The sequence below is a fragment of the Bufo gargarizans genome, chromosome 2 (genome assembly GCF_014858855.1).
Source record: "Bufo gargarizans isolate SCDJY-AF-19 chromosome 2, ASM1485885v1, whole genome shotgun sequence".
Taxonomy (NCBI): domain Eukaryota; kingdom Metazoa; phylum Chordata; class Amphibia; order Anura; family Bufonidae; genus Bufo; species Bufo gargarizans.
Genome location: NC_058081.1, coordinates 65215983 through 65241790, shown reverse-complemented (window position 1 = coordinate 65241790; position 25808 = coordinate 65215983). Strand labels below are relative to the sequence as shown.

The following is a 25808-nucleotide window of genomic DNA, read 5'->3' as shown; positions in this document are numbered from 1 at the left end:
ATCAAATACTGACCGTGTGAAAGAGGCCATTGGGTCTATTAGGAGAGCGGACCTGTCCCCAGCAGCTATTAGTCATCCTGCAGACTAGGGCTACATGCACATGACCGTATGTGTTTTGCGGTCCACGCAAAAAAAAAAAAAAAAAAAAAAAAAAAGCCTAAAACGGACAAGAATAGGAAATGTTTCCTACGGAACGGACATACTGAAGCGGACAGCACAGAGTGTGCTATCTGCATTTTTTTTGAAGACCCAATAAAATGAATACTACCCGCCAAAAAAAAAAAAAAAACACACACACACACACACACACACACACACACCAAACAACACAGAAACAAACAACGTTCGTGTGCATGTAGCCTAAAGCAGGACTTGTAGACCAGCTGTCAGCAGGATAAACCCTATTAAACCAGGCATACTGCCTTTTAGGCTTTATCCTGCTAATTAAAATGAAGCCTGTCTTGTTTTTGTTTTTTTACATTTCTACAACATAGCAACCCATCAGATTCCACTGTTCATTTTTCAGAGGTCTTTTGGAAAATGAAAGGTGGAGTAAGATGTGGAGGAGATCTCTGCATGCAAGTCTCCTCCACTGACAAGCAGGTGATTGCCAGGAAAAAAACGCTTCCTTCCCGACAACCGTCTGCTCCAGTGAGAAGTTTACAGGGGCCTTTACGCTGCCTCTACTAGTCAGGAATTCATGGAGCAGCACAGTGGGTACTTATGCAACCATTAGGCCCTTCAGAGAGATTCATCACCACAAGTATAGATGTCTAACAGATGTGTCTTGTTGCTTAAACCTACTTCTTTAGCTCGTGATTTTTTATTTTCTTTTTAATTCGCTCACAAACAAACATTGATTGATTGTAATGGTGGGGGACACGCTGTACAGTACAAGAGTTCTCCATACTAGGAACATGTTATTAGGACATAGATGCTGGTTGACCCCAAGCTATAAGAATCAAACATTGTGCTAAGATATGGAGTAACTCTTAGTGCAGTAAAATACAATCACATTCTTCTTTTATACTTTTTTTTCATTAAGAAAGATCATGTGCTCAACCCTTAGCTGGAGGCAAATCCGGAAGATTTGACTAAAGAAACACAAACTATCAGGACTTTCTTAGAGGATCACAAGAGTGTCTGAAAGCAGATGTCCTAGTTGTAGCTCAAGTCTTTACGGTCCCGAGTTGACCTCAAAATACTAGAGGAGACCAGTATGAGCTGCACCAAATTCATCAGTGTTGCACACGGTACAACGTGTGGCTCATATAAACCCAGCATGGTCTGAAGACACCTACAGACAGCATCTAACCTGGGGTTATATAAAGTGTTAAAGAGGCAGTCCATAAAAATAAAAACACACACACACAGCAGGATTGGTGGCCATACACATCTCAAAATGTACTTGGCCACCAGAGAACATCAAGACTGGTCCATAGTCTAGAAGCAGAACCTTTACTAGAGACCAAAGTTTTTCATATTCAATATATTTTTTATTAAAAATTCAAGACGACACATGACATTAGACAGCTCAATAAATGGTAGGATTCTCTCATGATTCTCCAGATCTGGTGGACATAAGAGCGCTCAAGCTTTTTCTGTAGCTGTTCCACCACTGCCGGTCTTAGACTTTTACCAATCTGCCATTTAAAAGACGTAAAGGAGATTGTCTGCTGTATTCCCATACAGTACAAGTAAAAAAAAAAAATATTAAATTAAGACAGTGTCACCTCAACAACTAATTGGCTGCAGATAATTGTCAAGTGTCCAGTTGTGCGTTTGGTCGCTTGATACTTGCGTTTTCTTCGACTTTGCATCCTGAGTCCTTTCTCCTGTTCCAACACCCCCATTAGTATATTATTACACATCTCTTTAGCTTAACCCTCGAATATACTGAATTATAATATAAACTAATAACTTATAATGTAGAACTCCATAAAATGTCCAGTGCCTACAGATTTAGCTTAATTCTAATGGAGGCCTCCTGGATGCCATGTTTCCACTCTATGGTTTAAGGCTTTGGCGGAGTCATTTAAAATATGAACAAAACGCTTTAAAAATCAAAGTCCTTAAAACGGAATTAAAAGGCCAATATGGAGGAATCCTTCATCCTTCTTATAAGAGCAATGTACCTTCAATTTATATTCACTTGCACATCTTCATCTTGAGCTCTAGAAGAAAGGTTAGAAGCATGTAAAAGTGTGCGCCATAAAAGATCATGTAACATACATTCCAATCACAATGGAGATTAATGTATGAATTTCCAGGTGAGCAGAATTGATGAGCTATCCACATGCTAGGTCACCAGTATCAGATCGGTGGAGTTCCAAAAAAGTCATGCTGCACCTTCCCCGCAGCATACCAAGCACAGTGCTGTACATTGTACAGCGACTATGCTTTGTATTGCAGCCCAGGCCATTCCACTTCAATGGGGCTCAGAGGCACATAGGCAATGTGACCAAATTAAGTCACATATTTGGCCCAGAAGGCGGCTACAGAGAAGGTACAACAGGGATCATAGAAATATCACAAGAACCTGCACCCAAAGACATTCAAAGCTGCATAGTGACTCAGTCAGACCTCCAGTCAGCCGCCAGCCAGACCTCCAGTCAGCCGCCAGCCAGACCTCCAGTCAGCCGCCAGCCAGACCTCCAGTCAGCCGCCAGCCAGACCTCCAGTCAGCCGCCAGCCAGACCTCCAGTCAGCCGCCAGCCAGACTCCAGTCAGCCGCCAGCCAGAACTCCAGTCAGCCGCCAGACCTCCAGTCAGCCGCCAGCCAGACCTCCAGTCAGCCGCCAGCCAGACCTCCAGTCAGCCGCCAGCCAGACCTCCAGTCAGCCGCCAGCCAGACCTCCAGTCAGCCGCCAGCCAGACCTCCAGTCAGCCGCCAGCCAGACCTCCAGTCAGCCGCCAGCCAGACCTCCAGTCAGCCGCCAGCCAAAACTCCAGTCAGCCGCCAGCCAAAACTCCAGTCAGCCGCCAGCCAAAACTCCAGTCAGCCGCCAGCCAAAACTCCAGTCAGCCGCCAGGGGTCAGGTGTTAAACACTGGTTGTCTGGGGAGGGGGCGGCACAAAGCATAATGTCACGTGTACTACTGCCGGACCTTTTCTTCATGCAACCAAGCCTGGAGGGGAGGGGCGCATCATTAAGTCCCCAGGATTTCAGACGGATCTTTATGCTTGGGCAAAGCACTTAGATGCATGGATCCACTACACAGCGATCACAGCAGCCGCCGCCTTAGTGTCTCTCCTTGTATTACAGGTATTTACTTTACTCATGGCTCAGGTACATTTTGTGTATGGTGGGACTCAGGGTGGGGGGGGGGTCTCGGTCTTTTAAAGGGCCAGGGACATGGACGCCATTTCATAAAAGTTTATGGGACAGAACTTTATGACAGGTCCCTGGCCCTTTAAGAGATCGAGACCCCCCACAAAATGTACCTGAGCCATGAGTAAAGTAAAATACCTGTAATACAAGGAGATATGATTAATGATACGCTCCTCCCCTCCAGGCTTGGTTGCATGAAGAAAAGGTCCGGCAGTGCCGGACCCCGTCCGTCCCCTCCCCAGACAACCAATGTCTGACACCCGATGTCTAACATCTGACCCCTGACGACTGACTGCTGATGGAGTTTTGGCTGATGGATAACACCTGATGTCTGATGGAGTTTTGGCTGAGGGATGACAACTGATGTCTGACCCATGACGGCTGAGAGCGGACACTTGATGGAGTTTGGGCTGAGGGCTGATGGGGGAGGGATTTTTGGCTGACGTCTGAAGGAGGAGGGAGTTTGGGATGATGTCCTAATATAGAGCATGCTGCGATTTTCACTCAACGCGCAAGTGATGCGTGAAAATCACCGCTCATCTGAACAGCCCCATTGAAGTGAATGGGTCCAGGATTCAGTGCGGGTGCAATGTGTTCACCTCACGCATTGCACCCGCGCGGAATTCTCACCCGTGTGAAAGGGGCCTTAGTGTCAGTTGCAACATAGGTTGGAGTGTAATTTGAGAAGTAGTCATGTATTTGCATGGCTCTCACAATTCACGTCAATAGAAGTCAAGGAATACGGCGCAACTCCCATTAAGGGCTCATGCACACGACCGCATGCATTTTGCGGTCTGCAAAAAATACGGATGACGTCAGTGTGCATTCAGCATTTTGCAGAACGGAACAGCTGGCCCCTAAAAGAACAGTACTATCCTTGTCCATAATGCAGACAATAATAGGACAATTTTTTTTTTTTTTGCGGAACGGAATGCATGCGGACCTATTGAAATGAGTGGTTCCGCAAAAAACGCAACGGACGCGAAAAGAAAATACGTTCATGTGCATGAGCTCTAAAAGGTGAATTGAAAAAGCCACACAGGATGGGGGTCAAGTGACTCCTATTCAGTAGATGGGTGCTGGCAGCATGAAGATCCATAGCACCCTTTTAAAGGGTTAATGGATAATACTCACTGTTCGGCACAGCAGCAGAGCATAGAACAGTTGGTGGAGTTCGCAGTGCGGAATTTGCCCGAGTTGGGGCTGTCCTTGCACTCAGCTATGTATTGATTGAGCGCAGATACATTATCTTCTCCTGCATTCTGAAACTGAGGGGCACAGAAGAAATCAGTGTCAAGACACATAGGGCAAGACTGGTAACTAGCCATTGGTCATGGATTACCCCCAAACTGTTACCTTGATGGTCTCGTAAGCTCCTGTGATCAAGGCAATAAAAAGACTGAGGACCATGTAGATAAAAAGACTGATGAAGGTATATAGGTAGAGTTGGCTGAACATCCAAACCAGGTAACTGCTGTTCTGCATCTCCGAGAAGGTGACAAACATGTCGTCGCCATTTATAAGGGAGAAGAGGCATTCAGACACCATCGAGAGGGAGCGAAACTAGAAGGAAGGTCACAATGTTACTACTGACCTGAGGGTATTCTGTGAAGACAATGTAATTTCAATGAAGGGTGAATTCCCTCACCTTGACATGATAAGGTCCCAGCACAATCCAGCCACAGAAGCAGTATCCCAGATAAATCACTGCCGCACAGCAACAGAAACGGATGACGTTGGGAAGAGCCACTCGGAGTGTGACTATGAGAATCTGCAAGACAAGAAATCATCAGGACTTGACAGAAGAGGTAAGAGTAATGTTGGCATTTCTAAGCCAGATCTCTCATTGCAACAAATGGAGATACAAGATCGCATTCCTTAGGGTAGTGATGCCCAACCTACGGCCCACGGGCCAAATCCGGCCCACGAAGCTGTGTCATGCGGCCCATGCAGTGACCCACATTCCCCACATCAGCGCAGTGAGCGTGTGAACGGCACAGGCAGCGCAGTGATGCTGCCTGTGCCTGAAATGACTAATAGCAAAGCTCCTTACAGCCGCATGTGACTGCTCCCCGGTGACCCTGCTCCCCCCTACTCCTATGTTGCCGCATTCTATGGCAGGGATGGATTTGTACGGTTAACGTGTGGAGTGGTTTAGTAGCTTATTATAGTCATCTCTGCAGCTACACCATGCCCAGTAGAATCTTATCCAAGACCATTCTTCCCATTCTACCACAAAATATATAATTACGAAGAACCCTCATGAACATAGCACAGCCTGCATAGAGGCACATGGCATCCCCGAGCTCCCGTACTCCGGAATTATTCAGACGCTTCTGTAATAAAGCATGTGATAAAATCTCACCTTGATTTTCATGATCCTCAGTGAAAAAAATCTCCAATTGCTGTTGCTGAGATTGAAGCATTACTTGTAACTGTCTTCACCTCTTGTGACCCTGCTCCCCTCCCCCCCCTCCAGTCACCCCACTAGTGACCCTGATCCCGCCCCCCCCTCCAGTCACCCCACTAGTGACCCTGATCCCGCCCCCTCGTCCAGTCACCCCACTAGTGACCCTGATCCTGCCCTCTCCTCCTGTCACCCCACTAGTGACCCTGATCCCGCCCCCTCCTCCTGTCACCCCACTAGTGACCCTGATCCCGCCCCCTCCTCCAGTCACCGATGGGCAGAAAGATACCTCCCAACAATAGAGACTTTCTTGTGAAGTATCATGAGATACCAGTGATGTCTGCACTCACCACAACCCCTAATTAGGTCATGTATAAGTAATGAAAGTCAGATGAGTTGAGGATCACTGCCAGAACAGATTAAACGCGCACAAAGTTCAGTACCCATAAATACTCACATTATATTTCTGAAAGAAGCTAAGGTACCGGATAACTCCAACCCAAACCAGTAAGGTTGAGGTTCCCAGTAGAATGCTGCAGACATCGTAACTGGCAAACGTCTAGAACAAGGGATGACAGAACACAGAATTGATGTGAGGGACTAAATGTAACAAGACTTAAGATTCACTAGGAAGTCTACACAGGTCAGCTCAACTCAACACTATAAGGCTGGAGGGTAGCCACATATAGGTGGCATTAGAAAGACCATTTTTTATCCTTGATACCTTTCACAGGAACCCAGAGCATCTTTTGAAGGGTCACTAAACCTCAAGTGAGCATTTAAAGATTTTCTGCTAATATCAGTCATAAAAAATAAAAAACGAACACCAGCCTACACTTCCTACTGCCCCATCCACCTGATGTTCACAGACAGATGCACTATTTGGCGCACTAATAGGCAATATAAGTGACCGCAAGCCAGCATTGTGGGAAGAATTTGCAAGTGGAAATACTACAATTGGATAACTTCTTAAATTGATATTCATGGATTTGACTAGTGACTGCCTATTCTCAGGATAAGCCATCATGGGGGTCTGCCACCCTGCAGATCTACTCAAAAATAGCAGCTCTGCTGAAGGAAGCCCTCACTGGAGTAGCGTCGCAGTAACACTACACAATGGATAGAGCCGTGGAGTTCTGACACAACTCTGAAACAGCAGATTGGTGGGGGTGCGGTGCCTGAGACAGTCATTAGTCAATAGGCCATCAACAGTAAACTACACCTTTAATGACTTTCTGAGAAGATTTAAAGGGAGTGTCACCAGGACAATCCCTATTAAATCAGGCACTGTGTCTTGTATGGCTAGCTCAGCTGAACATGTAATACCTTTCACTTAGAGACCCGTTGCTTCATTCTTAATCCATATGCACACGAGCAGTTAAGTGCACCGAGGGAGGACCCAAGACACTTTGTGCACAGTTGTTCCTCCGCCTTCCTGTGCCAGCACCTCCATCTCCTTGATTGACAAGGCCAAGTTTTTGCATAAGCATCTCGCCTGGTCCTGTGAACCAAGGTTAGGGAAGGGTTGGCAGAAAAAGCAGGAGAAGCAAGGGTGCAATGAGTGGCTTGGGTCCACCCTCTGTGCACTTAACTGATCATTTGCATGTGGATTAAGAGTACGTCTCTCCAGAAAAAAATAAAATAAAAATCAACAGATCCCCAAGGTGAAATGTATCATTACAGTCATTCGAGCTAGAACTACAAGACGTTGTGCCTGGGTTATAGGTGAATGTCCTGGAGAGCAGCAATAGGGTGACAGGATTGGTACCTTGGATTCAATCCCAATCTTCATGACCGTCCCTGACAGAGTGAGGATGTCACTAATGATGAGCAGCAGGTACCAACCATTTATGAACTCCAGCCGGTCAGACAAGGATACAACCAAGGAGTGGCGAGTCTGTACAAACGTAGCAAACTCCTGTAGACAGAGAAGGAGACACCATATTAGCGTATTGCAACCAGCCACAGTCCGAGTAGCACCACCCAACACAGAACCTACACTCTGCAGCCTCAGGCCTCGTATGATGGATCTCCCACATAGAATGAAGGAGAGGACGCAGGAGATCATCACCAAGATGTCAAATGCCACCCGAGAGTAGTTGTCACCTGCTGGGAGAGATGGCACATAAAAATACCAGCACTAGGTAGAGCTGAACAGTATGGAATGACAACTAGGAAATCAAAGCGAGCTTGTGCGAGCAGGAGTTAATCGTGCATTTCAAGATCTCCGCCTGCACTCCGGACTACACAGCTTATCAAGGGAAAGAAGGCTCACATTTACGTGTGAACACAAAATAAGAATAGGCAGCTGGGTTATCCTTGAGATCCATGTTTGCAGAGCGGTTAGCACAAGGTGCTCACCTCTTCCAAATACACTCGGATCCTTGCACTCTTTAATGGTGGCATCGTTGTCCAGTTGTATTTTTACTCTCCCACTGTGCGCTTGGTTGTCAAATATGATCTGTATCAGAGACAAAGGACAAAAAAAGGGCAATTATAACTAAACATATAGGAGATCGCATCTGAGCTGCCTCAAGAACACAGCTATTTAACCCCCTACATATGTGACGACAAGACCTGATACTCACACCGATGGTGAAGGTGTAACAGTCTGGCATCTCATTATTAATGATGGTCTGGATGTTAATTGCTTTTAACTGAAATTGTATCGTGATGTTGATCAATCTGAGGGGGGGGGGGGGGGGAGAAAGAGAAAAAACAATAGATTAAATATAGGATGTGTAGTGTCATTCCTCTGTTGATCCACCTGGAAATATATGAATAAACTCACAACTGAACATGCAAATCAGCTCCGCTTCTGATGCCGCCAGCTATCCTAAAAGTCAATGTTCAACCTTTTTAACAGGCCTTGAAACATGACTGATATTAAATAAGCCAGCATCTCATCTGCAGACAGCTGTTTTGGGGGATTGGCACTCATCAGTGCAGAGCAGAGAGTACTGGCTTAAGTGGGTGAGGGGCCTCTCCATAAGGAGATAGTATCCCCTGAATCCTAGCCCTCTCACTCAGATAAGCCCGTACTCTGACCTGAAACAGCTGTCTGCAGATGAGGTGCTGGCTTATCCAAGTCATGTCTCAAGGCCCATTGAAAGTGTTGAACATTAACTGCTGCCTTACATCTGGTGAAATTAGAGGCAGAGCTAATTTGCAGAGGAGCATTGCCTGGCCTATAAGACTCCTCACACCGATCAGGCGCTCCATAAGGAGATCTAATATCCCCTGAATCCTTACCACTAGGCATTACCATTCCCATTGTCAACAGGGTATGTTACCACATAGTCTGACATTGTCAGCACTGATTGGACAGTGCCAGTGTTCATGCAGATAAGCCTCATTAACAATGGAATGGAAACACCCAGTTTAGTCCCACATTACCTACTACAGGCACGGTAACAGGGGGAGGCTCCTGCTGCAGCCAGTTGCCACACAGTCAGACATATGACAGTGAGGAGGAGCAGAGGGGACATGGCTGATTTCCTGGGACAAAGAAACGTGACTATGGCGTCGGAAAAGCAAAAAAAAACTGGAAGCATGAGCTCTCCAGGCAGGAACGCCTCCCCCTGACTGAGATCGGGAAAGGCGTTCCATTAAAGTAATAAGCCACAGCCTGTACTAGGCTTCTAGGCCTATGGCTGGTATATCCCAATGCAGGCCTGCAGATGGCATCACCCACAAAAAAAAAAAAAAAAAATTATAATGGGCCCTCATACAGATCCGTAGGCGTAACTTTGAAAAAATTAAATATATGGGTCAAAATATGGCGATGAAAAAACATTTTTTCAAACAAGTTGATTTATTTCAGTATTAAAACACAAGAAAAACCATATAAATGTGGTTTCGCCATAATTATACTGACCAAGAGAATGAGTAAAAAATAAAATAAAAATGAAAGCAGAAAATCGCCATGTCAGGAACTCTGCTCTACCTGGGTGCAGTGAGTGCACATTCCCTGCAGCGGCTGTCCGTGCTTGGTGGTTCTTTCATAGAAATCGATGGACGGCGGCTAAGCTCCTCCTCACACATGTGAAAACAGAACATTTGGGAACTTTTTCCCCTTGTGTGACATTCTGCTTACTTGTGAAATTTAATGGCGATATTCCTGTACTGGTGAGTGGTCTCTAAGGGATCGGCGTAAACACAATCTAGAAGAGATGGCATAGAAAGAATGATTAAATAACTAAAATGATTATATGCCAAAATGGAGCCAAACAGACCATATTTCCTACCTGTGACAACTTTGGGATCGATATTGAATGTATCGTTGGCAGGATCGATGTGGCCCTTGCGGTAATAACGCTGGCACACTGAGAGCGCTGACTGGTTGGCGGAATGTACGTACGCATAGCGAGCTGTGGTTTGGTTCGGTAAAGCGATGTACTGAAAAACAAAAAGCCAATGGGAGTTAAGGGGTGTGGTTTGGTTACATCGCCGCTAAACCGCCACTTGTTGCATTACTGCTTCCCCTTTCTGAAGGTGTCCCGATATTTAATAGCTGGAGCAGGACTGATTATGAAATGCATTTTGTATGTAAATGACCTTTCAGGAGTCAGGGAGGAGGAGCCACGCAGGACAAGAGTCACCGTGCCCAATCTGACTTGACTGAAGTGATCTATAGCCGGTCACAAAGCCAGAATTCTGTGCCTTGTTTCCTTGTTCTGGCACATGCGCAGTGAAGCTGGATGTACTTACCTTAGCTTAAAGGGGTTGTCTCACGTCAGCAAATGGCATTTATCATGTAGAGAAAAAGTTAATACCGGGCACTTACTAATGTATTGTTATTACCCATATTGCCTCCTTTTCTGGCTGGATTCATTTTTCCGTCACATTATACACTGCTTGTATTAATGGTTTCCTATAGTGTGCAAGCACGACCACCGCTGCTGGATTACAGGGTGGCCGTAACCATGGAAACAAGCAGTATATAATGTGATGGCTAAATGAACCAGGCCAGCAAAGGAGGCAATATGGACAATCACAATACATTAGTAAGTGGCTTGTATTAACTTTATCTACATGATAAATGCCATTTGCTGAAGTGAGAGAACCCCTTTAATATGCACAATGCCAGTCTGTCCATGCACCAGAACACAAGTCCACCTCTGACATACTGTGTTTGTGGGTCATAAAATGCATGTTTTAATCAAACTGCTCCTATCTTCACACATAAAGGACACATACAGAAAGCAGAAAAAAGTAAAGTGACATGGATCAGTGATTTGGCGAAGTAAAACCAGCTGACCGGTTCCCTTCAAGGAAACCGGTCAGTTTAGTATGCGGTCCCATGTACGGGGTGGTAGTAGCTATGGCACGAAGAAAATGTGGTGCCGTTTTGTTATTAGCAGTGTTTAAAGGGGTTATCCCATGACTTATGTAAAAAATTAAAATCAGACATCACATAGTACATGACAATCTCTTTGACTGAAGACCTATGTGAGGAAGGACATGCAGGATTACCTCAACTACTAATATTCCCTATGGTAGAAATTAGCAATCTCCGGCACTCCATATGTGGTCAAACTACGACTCCTAGCATGCACACTTGGTTGGCTATCCTTGAAACTTCCGTAGTTATGAATGGAGCACGCTGAGAGTGGTAGTTTCAAAACAGCCAGAGAATGCCGACCCCGTTCATGGAAAGAGTGAGCGCCCTCTAGTGCTGTAGGCTTTGACTACTGGAGGAGTGGGGGAGAATATACATTTCTACTAGAGGGGAGAAGGGGCTGTAACTACCCAAGAGCCCTACTCTGCTTTCTGTCAGGGAACTCACATGACACACAAGGCCAGGCTCACACAGCCAACAAATCACCAGTTCAGGCCCAGTTACTTGAAAGGGGATGAGCTCAAATCCTGGACCAGAGGGTCAGCACTTTCCGCACTCCAGGTGTTGTGAAACTACAACTCTCATCATGTAAACTTACTCGGATGTTCTCTTAACTCCCACACAAGTGAGAGGAGGATTCTGGGAGTTGTAGTTTCCCGACAGCTGGAGTGGTGAAGACTGCCGATCCCTCGCTTAGTCAGTGCTGACACTTATGTTGACAATAAGGACACCGCCTCACCTGCTCTACCGCATAGAAGAGGTGCTCGTAGACGTCTCTCTGAGTGTAGACAGCGAAGGTCTTATCCAAATCGTCCGTGTAATCCTTCAGGAAGAGATGCTTAAACGCCACCGTGTTCTCCTCCTTAAACTGCACAACCATCTGATTACTGAGACCAAACATGATGAGCTGCAAGAGACAGGACAGTTATGAGGGATGTGGACCGGCGGCAGCCATGTCTTATCATATTCATAGATACAAAAGGTGAATAGTCACCTCTCCAGGCCCAAGTCTAAGGTTTTTATTAAGACCTTCTTGAAGGAAATCCAGGACCTTAGGCATAGGAGGATGGCTAAAAGGATCAACTGGGGTCCTAGTGAACCTCAAGAAAGTCTTCCAGACTCTAAGGTAAATGGTGGAGGTTACGTCCTAACTACAAGATAAAAAGGGTGGAGATAGGCCAATATGTTCTAAAGATTTCCCCTTCAAATACCAGGCTGCCAGAGGAAGGTTCTTTACCTCCGGATGAAAGACAGGCCCCTGAAACAAGAGATCCCGCCTGTCCGGAAGAATCCATGGATCTGACAGTTTCTTCAGCCAAGTGAACAAGGTTCTTCTCGCCCAGAAACGTGCAATTAGAACAAGCCTCGTCTGTTCCTGCCTCGGCTTCTGCAATACCCTCAGGAGAGGTCTTATAGGAGGAAAGGCATACAGAAGCTGATCCAGCCAAGGAAGAGAGAAAGTGTCTATCCCGAACGGAAAGTCTCTTGGATTTAGTGAAAAGAGACAGCATTTTGTGTTTTGCTTGGTTGCGAAAAGGTCTACCTGAGGATGATCCCCCATTCCTGTCCTGGATGGAGGAGGTCTCTCAAGGGTGCTGTCATGGGCGTAGGGGAAAAACACTTTTACCCATAAACAGGGACGGACTCGCTGTTTTGAAGTTCGGGTTCTGTGGTAATTCCCAATATGGGTTCCTATAATGGAATTCTATGACGGAAAGCCTTTAAGAGAGTTCACAAAAAGTGAAGGGAACGAGTTCACCAGAATGCATTCCGTTCCATTTGGTTGCGTTCCCATGACGCACACAAAAGTGCAGTAAGCAGCGTTTGAGTGCGTTCTGGGATGTGGAGCAAGACTGATCCAATTTCGGACACAATAGAAAACGGATCTGAACCCCATTGACTTTCAATGGTGTTCATGACGGATCTGTCATGGCCATAGAAGACATAATACAATTGGATGCGTTCATAATGGATGCAGGTGGTTGCATTATGACAGAAGCTTTTTTTCTAATCCATGACGCATCCAGCAAAAAACGCTGTTGTGAAAGTAGTCTTACTCCTAAACATAATTGTCTGCTTCATCCTTTTTTGTATATCTTTATTCTGCTTGTATTACACTTATTTTAAATAGACCACGTAGAGGCCATTATACAAACCTTGTATCTTTCAGTTTTTAAAAGGGTAATCCAAGACTGAATACCACCCCCCTCTTCAATGCCTCGACCGGCGACACCGAGCATACTTACCTGATCCCCAACGCAGGTCACCGCCATGGCCTGCACCCCTGCCCCAGATGTTGTTTTCTGTAGGCAGGGGAGATGCGAAGATGGCTGTGGAGCAATTCGGGAGGAGACCAGGAACCAGGTAAGTATGCTCAGTGTTGCCGGTTCGGGCATAGTGGCGGGGGGGGGGGGGGGGGGGGGGGGTACTCAGTCTTGAGCATACTGTGAGCCCTCCAAGCACAATTCTCAGCACTCAGTGATCCACTGGTCAATGGGCGAGCCACTATTCTTGTATTATCATATACAATGCAGAGCACAGGTCTCCCTGATCCCAGGGCGATAACATGTTCCATATCTACTCAAGCAGCCTGGGTGCATCCACCAGGGTTATCAGCTTACCCCAAGCAGTGCACGCCCTCGATAAGGTGACTGACACTCATAAGATGATGGGTCATTTCTCCTAAATGAGTACTGGGTAGTAATGAAATAAAGCTGAATTTGAGGTACCTGCACAGTGACCAACATGATCTTTATTAGCTGCAGGGCCAACTTGTAAGGCTTCCTCCCCTTGGCTCTGTACTTGTCACAGGGGCTCATGAAGAAATACTTCAGCCTCCTCCGAAGCTGCATCTCCTCCGGGCTGAACCCTTCACACAACCTTGTGCCATAGCAGGGCGATGTTGACAGGAGGCGCTGGCGCTCGGCTACAAAACATTAAACCGGTGAGAACATCTTAACGAACATGAACATACATGAGATGCCATGGTGACTATGTGGTACATAGGCCTGCATGCTTGTAGAAATTCATGTCCACACAGCACCACAGATGCAATGGACGGTAAATGGAAAGTTTCTACATTTTCTATGCAGAAATGACAAATTTTACAGAATTCCCTTAAATAAAAAGGGTCAGGACAAACTTCTCTCCAGCGTGTGACACAGAAGCTTCACAGTATTATATATATATATATATATATATATATATATATATATATATATATATATATATATATATATACACATATATATACACACACACATACATACACACACTTTTCTATTTAATCCCAAATCATAATCAATTAAATAAAAATTAGCTAAGAAAAAAAAATTGATTACAAAAGGTCCAATTGATACCTGTAGTCTCTATGCATCTCCATGGTAACAGACTACACACAACCTCCGTGTAGTCAGATTCTGCAGTCACCTTCCAGCAGTCCTATAATTCACACTAACCTACGATTAGTCGGTTAGCAAGAAGTAGGGGGCAGATTGAAAGGAGTAGAGCTACCGGATCTGACAGCTCGGGGTTTGTTTGTAGTCTGTTACTATGGTAACACGTAGTCTGCATAGGAGCTGTACACATAAAATGTAAGCTGATTTTTTTCTAAATAAGAACTATTTAGAGTTGCTTTTTTCATTTTAAAAAGTCTTGCATGTAATGTGAACCCAGGCTTAGACTGTCCAATCGAAGTTTACCTAGTTGCATCACAATGTTGGAACTTTCTTTTTTTGTACTTAAAGGGGGATCTCAAGGAATTAAGAAAATGAAAATACTTTATTATAAATATATTCCCAAATACTTTTAGTTTTTCATAACGGCTCATTTTGTCTAGGGAGCAATCATCTGTGGAAACAAAATGGCCGCTGTCCTATTAGTAAACACAAAACCTGTCCTAATGACACAGCAGGACAATTTACTTGACAACACAGAGATAAAGAGCTGCTTCATCCTCCTCTCTGCTCATCAGGGATTATGAATACAGATAAGATCTTCAGCTGAATCTCTGTAGTAAAGCAGTTCATGAGGAGACATGAAGTACAGCGAGGAGGTGGGGATGTGGATATGAGCAGCAGCACTTGTATGCAGTCTCCATTACCACAGCCCCACATTACCAGTCTGTCCTGTCCCTCCTCTCTGTACTTCATGTCTCCTCATGAACTCCAGCCCCACAAAGATTCAGCTGAAGGTCTTATCTGTATTCAGGATAATGACAAGCAGAGCAGAGAGGAGGATGAGGTAGCTCTTTAGCTCAGTGCTGTGAGGTAACTTGTCCTCTTGTGTAATTAGGACAGGTTTCGTTTCCCCTGATAATTTCTCCCCAGACAAAAGGCCATTATAACTAATGAAAAGTATTTGGGAATATATGAATACAGTAATAGTTAAGTATTTTCATTAATTTTTTTTTCTTAATTCCTGCAGAACCCGATAAGTCACATGACTTTCTGGTAGAACACGCCTCTGTCCCAATAAGCCACACCCCATTCTCAGACAAGTCAAAAATAAATAAATAAATAAATATAGATATCTATCTCTAAGCAATAAATGTGGTGTAAAGTATATTCACCAGTTTTTTGGCACATTTTAATTAGTACATCTCCCCCAATGTACTCAGAAGCTGAACGTGCTTATTAATAGGTTCTAGGGTAACTTCTCTGGTGGTAGGACCATTAGATGGATGTCCACACCTTTCCTGCTGTCATACATACGATGAACAACCTGATCGCAGCAGTAATACAGTCAGTCAGAGACACAGTATAGGCAAACAAGGCGTGGGAGAGCCAGACTAGAGAACGTGCCAGAAGTGGGTCAGTACAGAACAATGCTCCTTTGACACGGGTCTTTCAGGACACGATCAGCAGTTTGAATGAGCGGAAAATTTATGGAGCAAAATAAGCACAAATAGATTAATTTCAGATGACAGATTAATAAACTATGGGATCTACGAAGTGGAACTACCGTATATATGTGAAAACTCAGGCTGAGAGAGAAGACAACCCCACAGCCTGCTTGGTCATATTAGAGAAGAACCGGAAATCACAGCAAAGCCACACTCGGGGTCCATTCACACGTCCACAATTTCGTTCCGCATTTTGCGGAATGGAATTGCGGACCCATTTATTTCTATGGGGCAGCACGAACTGCTGCCCGGATCCGGAATCGCGTATCTGCAATGCCGGGTCCGCAATTCCGTTCCCGAAAAAAATAGAACATGTCCTATTCTTGTCTGCAATTGCGGACAAGAATAGTTTTTTTCTATTAAGTGCCGGCGATGTGCGTTCTGCAAAATGCGGAACGCACATCGCCGATGTCCGTGTTTTGCGGATCCGCGGATCCGTAAAACACACGGACGTGTAAATGGACCCCAAGAATGAATTACTCTAGAAAGAGTATGAATGAAGTATAAAAAGGGAAAACCACAATCTAAATCATGCAGAAAATCAAAATGACACATGAACCACATGACATGTACTACAAAAATACCCATTTTAAAAAGGGGTTATCCCCCTTTTGCTGGGCCCCTCACAATGAATATACTTACCTGGCTCCCTGCGTCGCTCCTGGCCCCCGCACCGCCACTGAAAATATCAGCTGTCAGCCAACAGCAGGAGGCGACGAGCCTCCCTAGCGTCACCCTCGATGATAGGGAGGCCCATCTCAGTCACCGCCTCCCATTGGCTCCCCCCCCCCCCCAGACGTTTTTTCATCCGCATACGGGGAGAAGCAGCTGCGGCGGTGCAGGGAACAGGAGCGATGCAGGGAGCCAGGTAAGTATTTTCAATGTGAGGGGCATTTTTTTGTCTCCGATAACCCCTTTAATATTTGATATGACTAGCACATATAAACTTATAGTCTTTACAATGGTCAGAGCACAAATAGGTTGAAATTTCCTGCTTTCCGAAGCCGACTTTTCAGCTTTGCTATATAAACTGGAACATGGTGAGCAGAGTCATCTCATTATCACTAAGAGTTTTCCCGAGATTTTTATACCAATGACCTATCCTCTGCTTGAAAAAGACTCATTGTAGTTTGAGCGTCACATACTTGGTGAATAAATTGTGAATTGTATTGAAGACATCGAGTGCTGCAGCATTTCTCCCAAACCCAACCCTTCGGATCGGTCATTTATATCCAGGACCCCCGCTGATCAGTTGTATCGCAGTTCAGCCCCATCCACTTCTATTCTACGTGACATCACATGACCTAGGGAAAGCTGCGAGAAGGCCATAGCACCGCTGCCTTCTCAAACAGCTGATCAACGGGGGTCCAGTGCGTCGGACCCCACCAATCAGATACCGATTATCTATCCACAGTTGAATTATACTGCTGGAAGCCTAGCGAAGACCGTACAGCAATGGTATTCTGAAGACTGTTAGTAGTCCCTCATTCATTACAGCTGCGGATAGTCTACGAATACAAAACCACCTTACCCATAAAAAAAAAAAAAGTTAAAAAAGGAGGAAGTGAGAAGAGGATGTCCGGGTGACTATAGCGTCCGGCTAAGAGCATTGTGGGGAGCACGTTGCTTTGCCAGTTGCTGCTGACAATGATTTTCAGGCGATAAATGGTTGATTGCTTGTCGCTGCCATTTTTACATAGGGCAACGACTGGGAACGAGCACTGTTATGAATGCTTGTTCAGCCAATTATCTGCACGTGTAGAAGGGTCTGAAACGACTGAGTGATGTAAAAAATCAGATCTCACATAGGACATGACAACCTCTTTCTAACAAACTTAGAACCAGCCATGTACCTCGCATGGACTTAGAGATCTGCCCATTCATTGCTCTGCTAGATTTATTTCAAGCTGACAGCTGAGGGAGGCGTGCACTACCGGGGATGTGTCCTTTCTGCTGCAGCTGGTGGCATTTTCCCCAGATTTATATACTGATGACCTATCCGCTAGATAGGTCATCAGTACCCGATCAGTGGTGATCCCACTGATCAGCTGTTTGAGAAGGCACTGGTGCTCACCGTAGCGCCGCGGCCTTCTCTCAGCTTTCCCTAGGTCAAGTGACATCACGTTCATCAGTCACATGGCTAAGGGTAGGTCTACACAAGGACATTTGTAACGATAGCCAGTGGTGTTGCACTGAAAAACAGATTTTTGTGTGACACCATTGGGCGCAATACCAAGCACAGCCACTATCAAATGGATGGCGCTGTGCTTTGTGAGCGAGGAGAAGGCCGCGGCGCTCACAGCCTTCTCAAACAGCTGATCGTCCGAGGTCCCCACTGACCAGATACTGATGACCTATCCAGTCAGGAGGACAGAAAGGGACAAACAGCAGGTGGCGCTATGCAGATAGATTTCAGTGAATAACTCACTGGCTATACTAGATTTTTAAATTACATTCAATGACAAATATTTAGAACCAGGAGCTGGTTTGAAAAAAAATGTAGAATATTTTTGTGGGACAACACCTTTATGTCACTTTGCAGAAAGGTAAATATGACCTTTGGGAAGGACAGGGAAGGTGCCCTCTGGTACAGATCTACCTGTAGATCTCCGGTGTCATCCAGAAGAGGGAAGGATGTGACCACAGCTCAGTGACAGACGGGATTCATCACTCCCATCCCATTGTATATTCAGAACTGGTTCCACCCGACGTTCATAGCACATAGACCAGTCACTGGGAAGGAGGCAGAAGGAATCTAGTGCTACAGGGATGACGGCACGTTGTCACCTCATTACCATGCTGCACGCTGTAATTACAGGTAATCATCCCTCATTACCATAAACCTGCCACCATCTGCTCCCCAGGGGTTACAGTCATGCCAAGTAAATGCTTGGCCATTTTCACACTGAGGTAGCACTGTGGTGGGAAGGCCATCAGAATCTGATCGATGAGGGTCTGACACCTGGGACCCCCGGCAGATCGGTTGTTTGAGAAGGCACCGACGCTCGCAGTAGTGAAAAATATGCTGTGCGTTAAGCAGAGAGATGGAGACATTGAGAAGGCTGCAACACTCGCACGAGCGACGAAGGGTGCCAAGAGTCAGACCTCCCCATCCAGAAAGCTGGAAAACCTCTTGAGTGGATTGGCCCGCGAAGAAGTGATGTGTCTGATCGGCGACTGAGATGCATATATGTATGGTGCTTCATTCTATGGGACTGCCCGGGACAGCAGAGTACTAGCGCTGGGCAATCGCCGCCAGCCCCATAGAGCGGCAGCGCAGATGCATGACCAATGATCCTTTCAGGTGGTGGAGAAATGACCCTCCTGCTGATCAGAAACGCAGCCCCTGTGCCGTGGCAGGACACCAATGCCACATTCCCAGAAGCACTGGCTCCTCGGCTCTTGAGATTGGTACTGCCCTTCATAGAAACTATGGATTTACCAACACAAAAACTGTAGTCCTTGCAGGGTATAAGGACTTTTTGACAAGTGCCAACAAAATCAAAGGGTGGTCTGACGGGTGCTCTATAAAAGACAGAGCCAAAAGGGAACTGTATCATTAGAATAGGATAGTACTTAAACAAGCTTTTATATAAACTTTGCCTTCTGAATTCCGTAGCATACTCGTCAGCTTTGCAGTATAGGCTGGGACAGAGTAAGTACAGTTCCCTCTTCATCATTACTGAAGACATCTCAACTGTACAGCTAGAGGTCTTGATATGGCAGGATAGCAATACATTACATCACAAAGGGTGCACACCATTTTTATGGTGTACAAAAAAATAAAATAAAAAATATATATGAAAAAAAGAGTCACAAGTGGCATCGCTACTCCACCCTCAACATTTCCTTATACGGGGGGTGGAATGGGGGGGCCAACGAGCCCGCTACATTTATTTTCATTTACACAAGTTTTCCAGAAGAAATGAAAACAGAAATCTGCAGCACCTCACCTCCAAGCTGCTAGGGATTTCAGTTTAGACGCACATTCAGCGTTGCCCAAACCAAGGGAAACAGGAAGTGTCTGACTACCAGTGTACGGTGTGCATCAGACAGTCGGGGAAGCAGTGCGGCCATCTTGGAAGACAGAAGGGATTGAGAACTTAGGACTATGCAGCTAAAAAGATAAAGGAAGGAACCAGGTAACTGTTCCTCTGTGATTTTTAGGATCGCTTTAGGACATCTTCTCCCACAAGGAGGGTGCCTGAGCAATAGGTTCCAGTAGTTTAGTCTCCTGAAAAGGTGCCCGACTTGTCCTCTGCCTGATCGCTGTACAGATCCTGAGCTGCCTGGCCTGACGTTCAGACTGACTCTGGATTGTACAAACCCTGCATGCCCTTACATCGGCTTGTCCCTTGGTGTTTTGCACTGGTTTCTCCTGACCCTCATGAGTCAAGCAGTCTACTGAACAGAGACTGCCCCAGGAGGTAGCAGCCTGGTGGTTCCCCTGCACTGGAGTCCATGTTCCAGTATAAAGCGTAAAGGAATCGTGCAGCAATATATTGATGACCTAGCCTAAGGATAGGTCCTTAATGTCTTATTAGTGGAAGTCCAACACCCAGCACCCCCACCGATCAGCTGCTTGAAGGGGAGGCAGCATAGTGTAATTAAGAGTACTCGCCCCATTCAAGTGAATGGAACGAGTACGCATCATTAACCAGCACCTCCAATATGAGGTGCAGTGTAATCATCAGGAAGTCTCTGTTCAAGCAGCTGATCGGCAGGGGTGGCGGACCCCTGATCAGATATTGATGGCCTATCCTGAGGATACCTTACATGATTAGGAGTGGCCAACAAGTCAAATCTGCTCATTACACACATCCACTTTGTAAGAGTAAAAAAAAAAAAAAAAAAGTAGCCTTAATAAACGCCTTGTTTTTTGCGACCTGCAGTTTTCGCAGAGTTTTTTTGCGGTGTTTTTTCTGCCATACTGTCTTACTACTAGTTTTTTCTCCATGCCATTTTCCCCTATAGAGAAGGTGACAGACTGAGGAACAAAAACACCAGGAATAGGAAAAACGTGTGTCCTGCGTTTCATATTTCCCCATAGGCCTTCAAGCTAGCATCTGAAGCTGGTGCTTTTACGGAGAGAGAGAGAAAAAAAAATAAAAACACACAGGGCTGGTGCATAAAAAAAAAAAAAAAAAAAAAAAAAATTGCCTCCAATGCCCGGGCCCCTCGTATACATGATACTTACCTACTCCTCAGCACCTGCGTCACTCCAGATCCCTGCACGGCCACCGCTGCATCTCCCCATCGTTTGAATCAAAATATCCGACGGGGGGTGGGGGGAGCATCCGATTAGGGATCGACCGATATTGATTTTTTAGGGCCGATACCGATAATTTGTGAACTTTCAGGCCGATAGCCGATAATTTATACCGATATGCTGGGAATTTTCTGGGAAATTAAAATTCCCACAAATCTGCTGAAAATTAATGTTTATTGTTAATGTGTATTTTAATTTTTTTGTAAATCTTTCTTTTTCATTTATATTTAATATTTTGGTGTTTTTATTTTTATTACTTTTTTTTTTTTTTTTAACTAACTTTTAGCCCCCTTAGGGACTAGAACCCTTGTCCTATTCACCCTGATAGAGATCTATCAGGGTGAATAGGAGCTCACACTGTCCCTGCTGCCCTGTGCTTTGTGCACACAGCAGCATGGAGCTTACCATGACAGCCAGGGCTTCAATAGCGTCCTGGCTGCCATGGTAACCGATCGGAGCCCCAGCATTACACTGCTGGGGCTCCGATCGGAGGAGCAGGGGAGAGGGAATCCTGTGGGGGGCGCACTGCGACTGGGGTGGGGGGGGGGGGCACCACTGTTTAATACTGGGGGGAGGGGGGGGCGCACTGCGCCACCAATGCTTAATACTGGGGGGGGGGGGCGGCGCACTGCGCCACCAATGCCTAATATTGGGGGGGAGGGGGGGGCGCACTGCGCCACCAATGTCTGATACTGGGGGGCTTGGGGGGGCGCACTGCGCCACCAATGAAGCTTAATCTCTAATTTATTCATATACAGGAGGCGGGAGCTGACTGCAGGATCACATAGCTGGCTCCCCACCTCTATGAGCAGTAGCTGCGATCCGCGGCACCTGAGGAGTTAACTACCGCAGATCGCAGCTACAGCTCATAGAGGCCGGGAGCCGGCTATGTGATACTGCAGCTCCCGCCTCCTGTATATGAATTAATGTGAGATTAAGCTTCATTGGTGGCGCAGTGGCCATAGCTCCTCCCCTCCTCTTGTCCCCTGTCCTCCCATTGGCTGGAGCGGCAGCAGCAGCACAGGGGGAGGAGACACTGCTCCTTCTCCCCTGTGCTGCTGCTGAGGGAACACGGAGAGCGCTGTCAGCAGCGCGATCTGTGTTCCCAGGACGTTATCGGAATATCGGCAAAATAAATGCCGATACCGATAACGTTCAAAATCCTGAATATCGGCCGATAATATCGGTAAATCCGATAATCGGTCGATCCCTACATCCGATAGCAGGCCATGACAGGGACGAGACTCTAGCGTCACCTGCGATGCTACGGAGGCTCATCCCCGTCGCACCCCCCTATTGGGTGCCCCCCCCCCCCACTGCCAGATGTTCGAAGCAATGGGGAGATGCAGTGGTGGCTGTGCAGGGATCCTGAGTGACGCAGGTGACAGGGAGTAGGTAAGTATAATGTATACAAGGGATTCAGGCATTGGGTGGAGGAGGGGGGGGGGGGGTATTATAGGGGTTAAAACCGCATGCAGTACATAATTTGGGAGAAAAAAAAATAAAAAAATAAAAAGCCAGTGCCAATTTCTGAATTCATGTCTGCTGGATACATATAGAGCTGACACCTGCCTGCAGTAGCTGAAATTAGGTAACTGACTCCGGGGCCCTTAACCCTTTAGAGATACAAAACGTACAACTTGTCCGACAAAAAATAAATATATATTTTTTTTTTAAAGTCCTTGTACGGCAACAGAAAAATGGAAGTGATGGACAAAGAGAGGAGGGGGGGGGGGCAGGAAAGGGTTGACATATTTGGCCTGGTCCAGAAGAGGTTAATAGTCAGCGGATCCGGCTTCGTTCCCACGGACAGCAGTATACCCCGGGCGATGTCTGACAACAGACACTTCAAGCCTGTCTCGTGCTCCTTCAAGACATACAGACACGTGCCATCATCATGGGATGCAGAGTGCAAGGAGTGTAAAGGAGTTGGGTGTCCCTAATCCAGGAGATTATTCCACATAAAAGCCACTTCAAAAATGGGAATATTCTTAACTGGCTCAAACAGGGTGGATTTGATTTAAATCACTAGTCCGTAAGGCTCGATTTAAAGGGAACCTGTCACCAGGATTTTTTGCATGGAGCTGGGGACATGGGCTGCTAGATGGCCACTAGCACATCTGCAATACGCAGTCCCCATAGCTCTGTGTGCTTTTATTGTGTTAAAAAACGTTTTGATCGATATGCAAATGAACCCGATATGTGGCCTGTATCCGGAGATGAGTCCAGTGGAAAGGAGCCCAGCACCGCCCCGCGTCCTCCGAATCTCCTCCTTGCTGGCGTCACAGAGCTGGAGCGCCGAAATCTCGCGATGCGCGAGCTAGCGCATGCGCAGTGTCGGCATCATGTTCATTCCCTGTACTGGCATCAGCACAGGGAACGAACTACGCATGCGCTAGCTCGCGCATCACGAGATTTCGGCGCTCCAGCTCTGTGACGTCAGCCAGCAAGGAGGAGATTCGGAGGACGCGGGGCGGTGCTGGGCTCCTTTCCGCTGGACTCATCTCCGGATACAGGACACATCAGGTTCATTTGCATATCGATCAAAACGTTTTTTTAGCACAATAAAAGCACACAGAGCTATGGGGACTGGGTATTGCAGATGTGCTAGTGGCCATCTAGCAGCCCATGTCCCCAGCTCCATGCAAAAAATCCTGGTGACAGGTTCCCTTTAAATCATAGTTTTCTACATAAAGACTAATTCTTGCTGGTATAACTTATAATATGCGAGTAGATTAAGATTTTTAGAATAACTTTTCATATTAGTTTGATTCTGCAGTCATAGGTTTGTAGAAGTTATTTTTCTCAACTCTGTTCATGTTATAACATTTTTGCTGTGAAGAAGGGGCATGTGATCTCTGCTGAGTCAAATTCAGTTTTGAAAACTGCAAAAGTAAACCAAGCATCTGTGATAATATCTTGTAGGCAGAGAAACTGCCCAATAATCTTACAAAAACCTCTGGAAGAGCATGACCTTGTGAATGGATTAATGGAATTTATTTACCAAATAAATTAAACATATACAGTCTTATTCTACATAATTAAAAAACAAATCTTTATTTCATGATGGAATAACCTTTGGATGGTAATATATTTTCCTCAAAAAGCATTTTATATAAAAATAAAAAAATACGATTTAAATAAGTAAAAAAATATTTTTATCCACCCTGGGCACAAACTTTGGGTTTTTAAAGAAGACCCCTCACCTCTCCTGAGGTTTCTGTTTCAGTAACTGCTTATATTCTGCATGTAATAATTAGGGAGCATCTATTCTTATGACTGTTTGATGTGTCGGTAATGGTGTTACCGATTTTTTTTTTTTGGGGGGGGGGGGGGGGGTGTCCCTGCACAGTCTCACATTATCCTGTTAGTGCTGCCAGGTCTCTAAGAGCCGACCAGCAGCTGAACAGTTCTCAGCGTAAGCGCTGTTCTGGAGGGTTCGGTCTTATTATCCGGTTCTATGGCATAACCCCCCTGGTGCGTGGTCCTCATGGGGTTAATCTTGAAACATTAGCAGGCTGATCTGAAACCAGAGATATAATGCACTCCTCAGCATTACAGGACGTGACCTGGACAAAGAGAGATAACCAAAGCCTCCCAAGGAAGAGAGGAAGGAATTCACTGTCTCAGCAGAGCCTGGACCCGGGACAACCTGCTGCTTACAGTATCTGGGCCGAATAAACAGCTTGCTGATGGTTTCCGCCCTTCAATGCATGCTGCAAAATCCACATATTTGCCCCTTCTTGCCATGTCCTAAGGAAGCGCCGCTTCGCGTGGAGAATCTCTACAACCGGAGCCCGGACGCCATATACTGCACAGCGCTGAAGATGGGCGACCAAAAATAAAATCAGAACCAGTGGCCACCAACTACCAGCCAAAACGTACACGTTATTTATAAGTCATCCAAACATGCCGGGCTACTTTCACACCTGCGCTTTCCTTTCCGGTATTGAGACCCAGCCATACTGGACGACTACCAATGGTGGCTGCATGAAGCCAGAGTCCCTACAGCAAAGTATAATGGACCTATAGGGACTGCGCACTACCATATGGCACATGGTGGTCATACAGGGGGGTTTGACCCCAATAGTTCAGGCTGGCAGCACTACAGGTCATTTATAAGAATCTGGGGTGCAATACAACACAAGCGACAAACTCAGCTCTGCTGCATCTGTGCACAGTCCCCCTCTGACCAGTCTGTTAGGAGTTTTTTGTTTCTTGTACTTTAAGTATGTGACCCCCCTCTTGATGTACAGATAGATATATATTATATATATACACACACACACACCACAGAGAGAGTACAGGGAGGAAGCAGCCACACAACACTACCTGCTACTGCCAGTCCAGGCTTGGGGTTGTCACTGAGGCTGCGGCTCCTGCGCAATGAGCCCATCATGTCTCAGTCCCTCGGGTGAGCGGGCTCTGCTGTCTCATCTGCTGGAGGATGCGCTGTGTCTCCGGGCTCTCGCTCAGCCGCCGTCCCATCAGCTCTACCTCTGTCCAGCGCTCTACCAGCTGACCTACTCAGTGTTGATCACGTGACCAAGACAATGG

At 46.1% G+C, this 25808-nt stretch overlaps 1 protein-coding gene across 2 annotated transcripts; it reads right to left on the bottom strand.

Moving 5' to 3' along the window:
- Positions 1-1474: 1474 nt before the first annotated feature.
- Positions 1475-25808, bottom strand: MCOLN1 (mucolipin TRP cation channel 1). Of its 2 annotated transcripts, none has more exons than XM_044282997.1 (14): positions 25584-25808; positions 13809-14005; positions 11819-11986; positions 9986-10136; positions 9835-9901; positions 8327-8423; positions 8100-8199; positions 7738-7847; positions 7507-7656; positions 6196-6297; positions 4980-5102; positions 4688-4894; positions 4466-4599; positions 1475-2174 (listed from the first exon to the last, which is right to left on the bottom strand). In XM_044282997.1, the coding sequence occupies exons 1-14, from the start codon at positions 25648-25650 to the stop codon at positions 2138-2140; spliced, it is 1710 nt and encodes a 569-aa protein (XP_044138932.1). In that variant the 5' UTR covers positions 25651-25808; the 3' UTR covers positions 1475-2137. The 2 variants fall into 2 exon arrangements, with proteins under 2 accessions (XP_044138932.1, XP_044138933.1); XM_044282998.1 differs by having other exon boundaries at positions 7738-7844.

Bases quoted from the DNA above. Each gene is read 5' to 3' on its own strand.
- MCOLN1 (XM_044282997.1), bottom strand. From the start codon at position 25,650: ATGATGGGCTCATTGCGCAGGAGCCGCAGCCTCAGTGACAACCCCAAG. The intron at 8,200-8,326 runs GTGAGTATCAGG...TCTCTGATACAG, and splicing joins GTTACACCTTCACCATCGGT to ATCATATTTGACAACCAAGC. The intron at 7,848-8,099 runs GTGAGCACCTTG...CATCTCTCCCAG, and splicing joins TCCGAGTGTATTTGGAAGAG to CAGGTGACAACTACTCTCGG.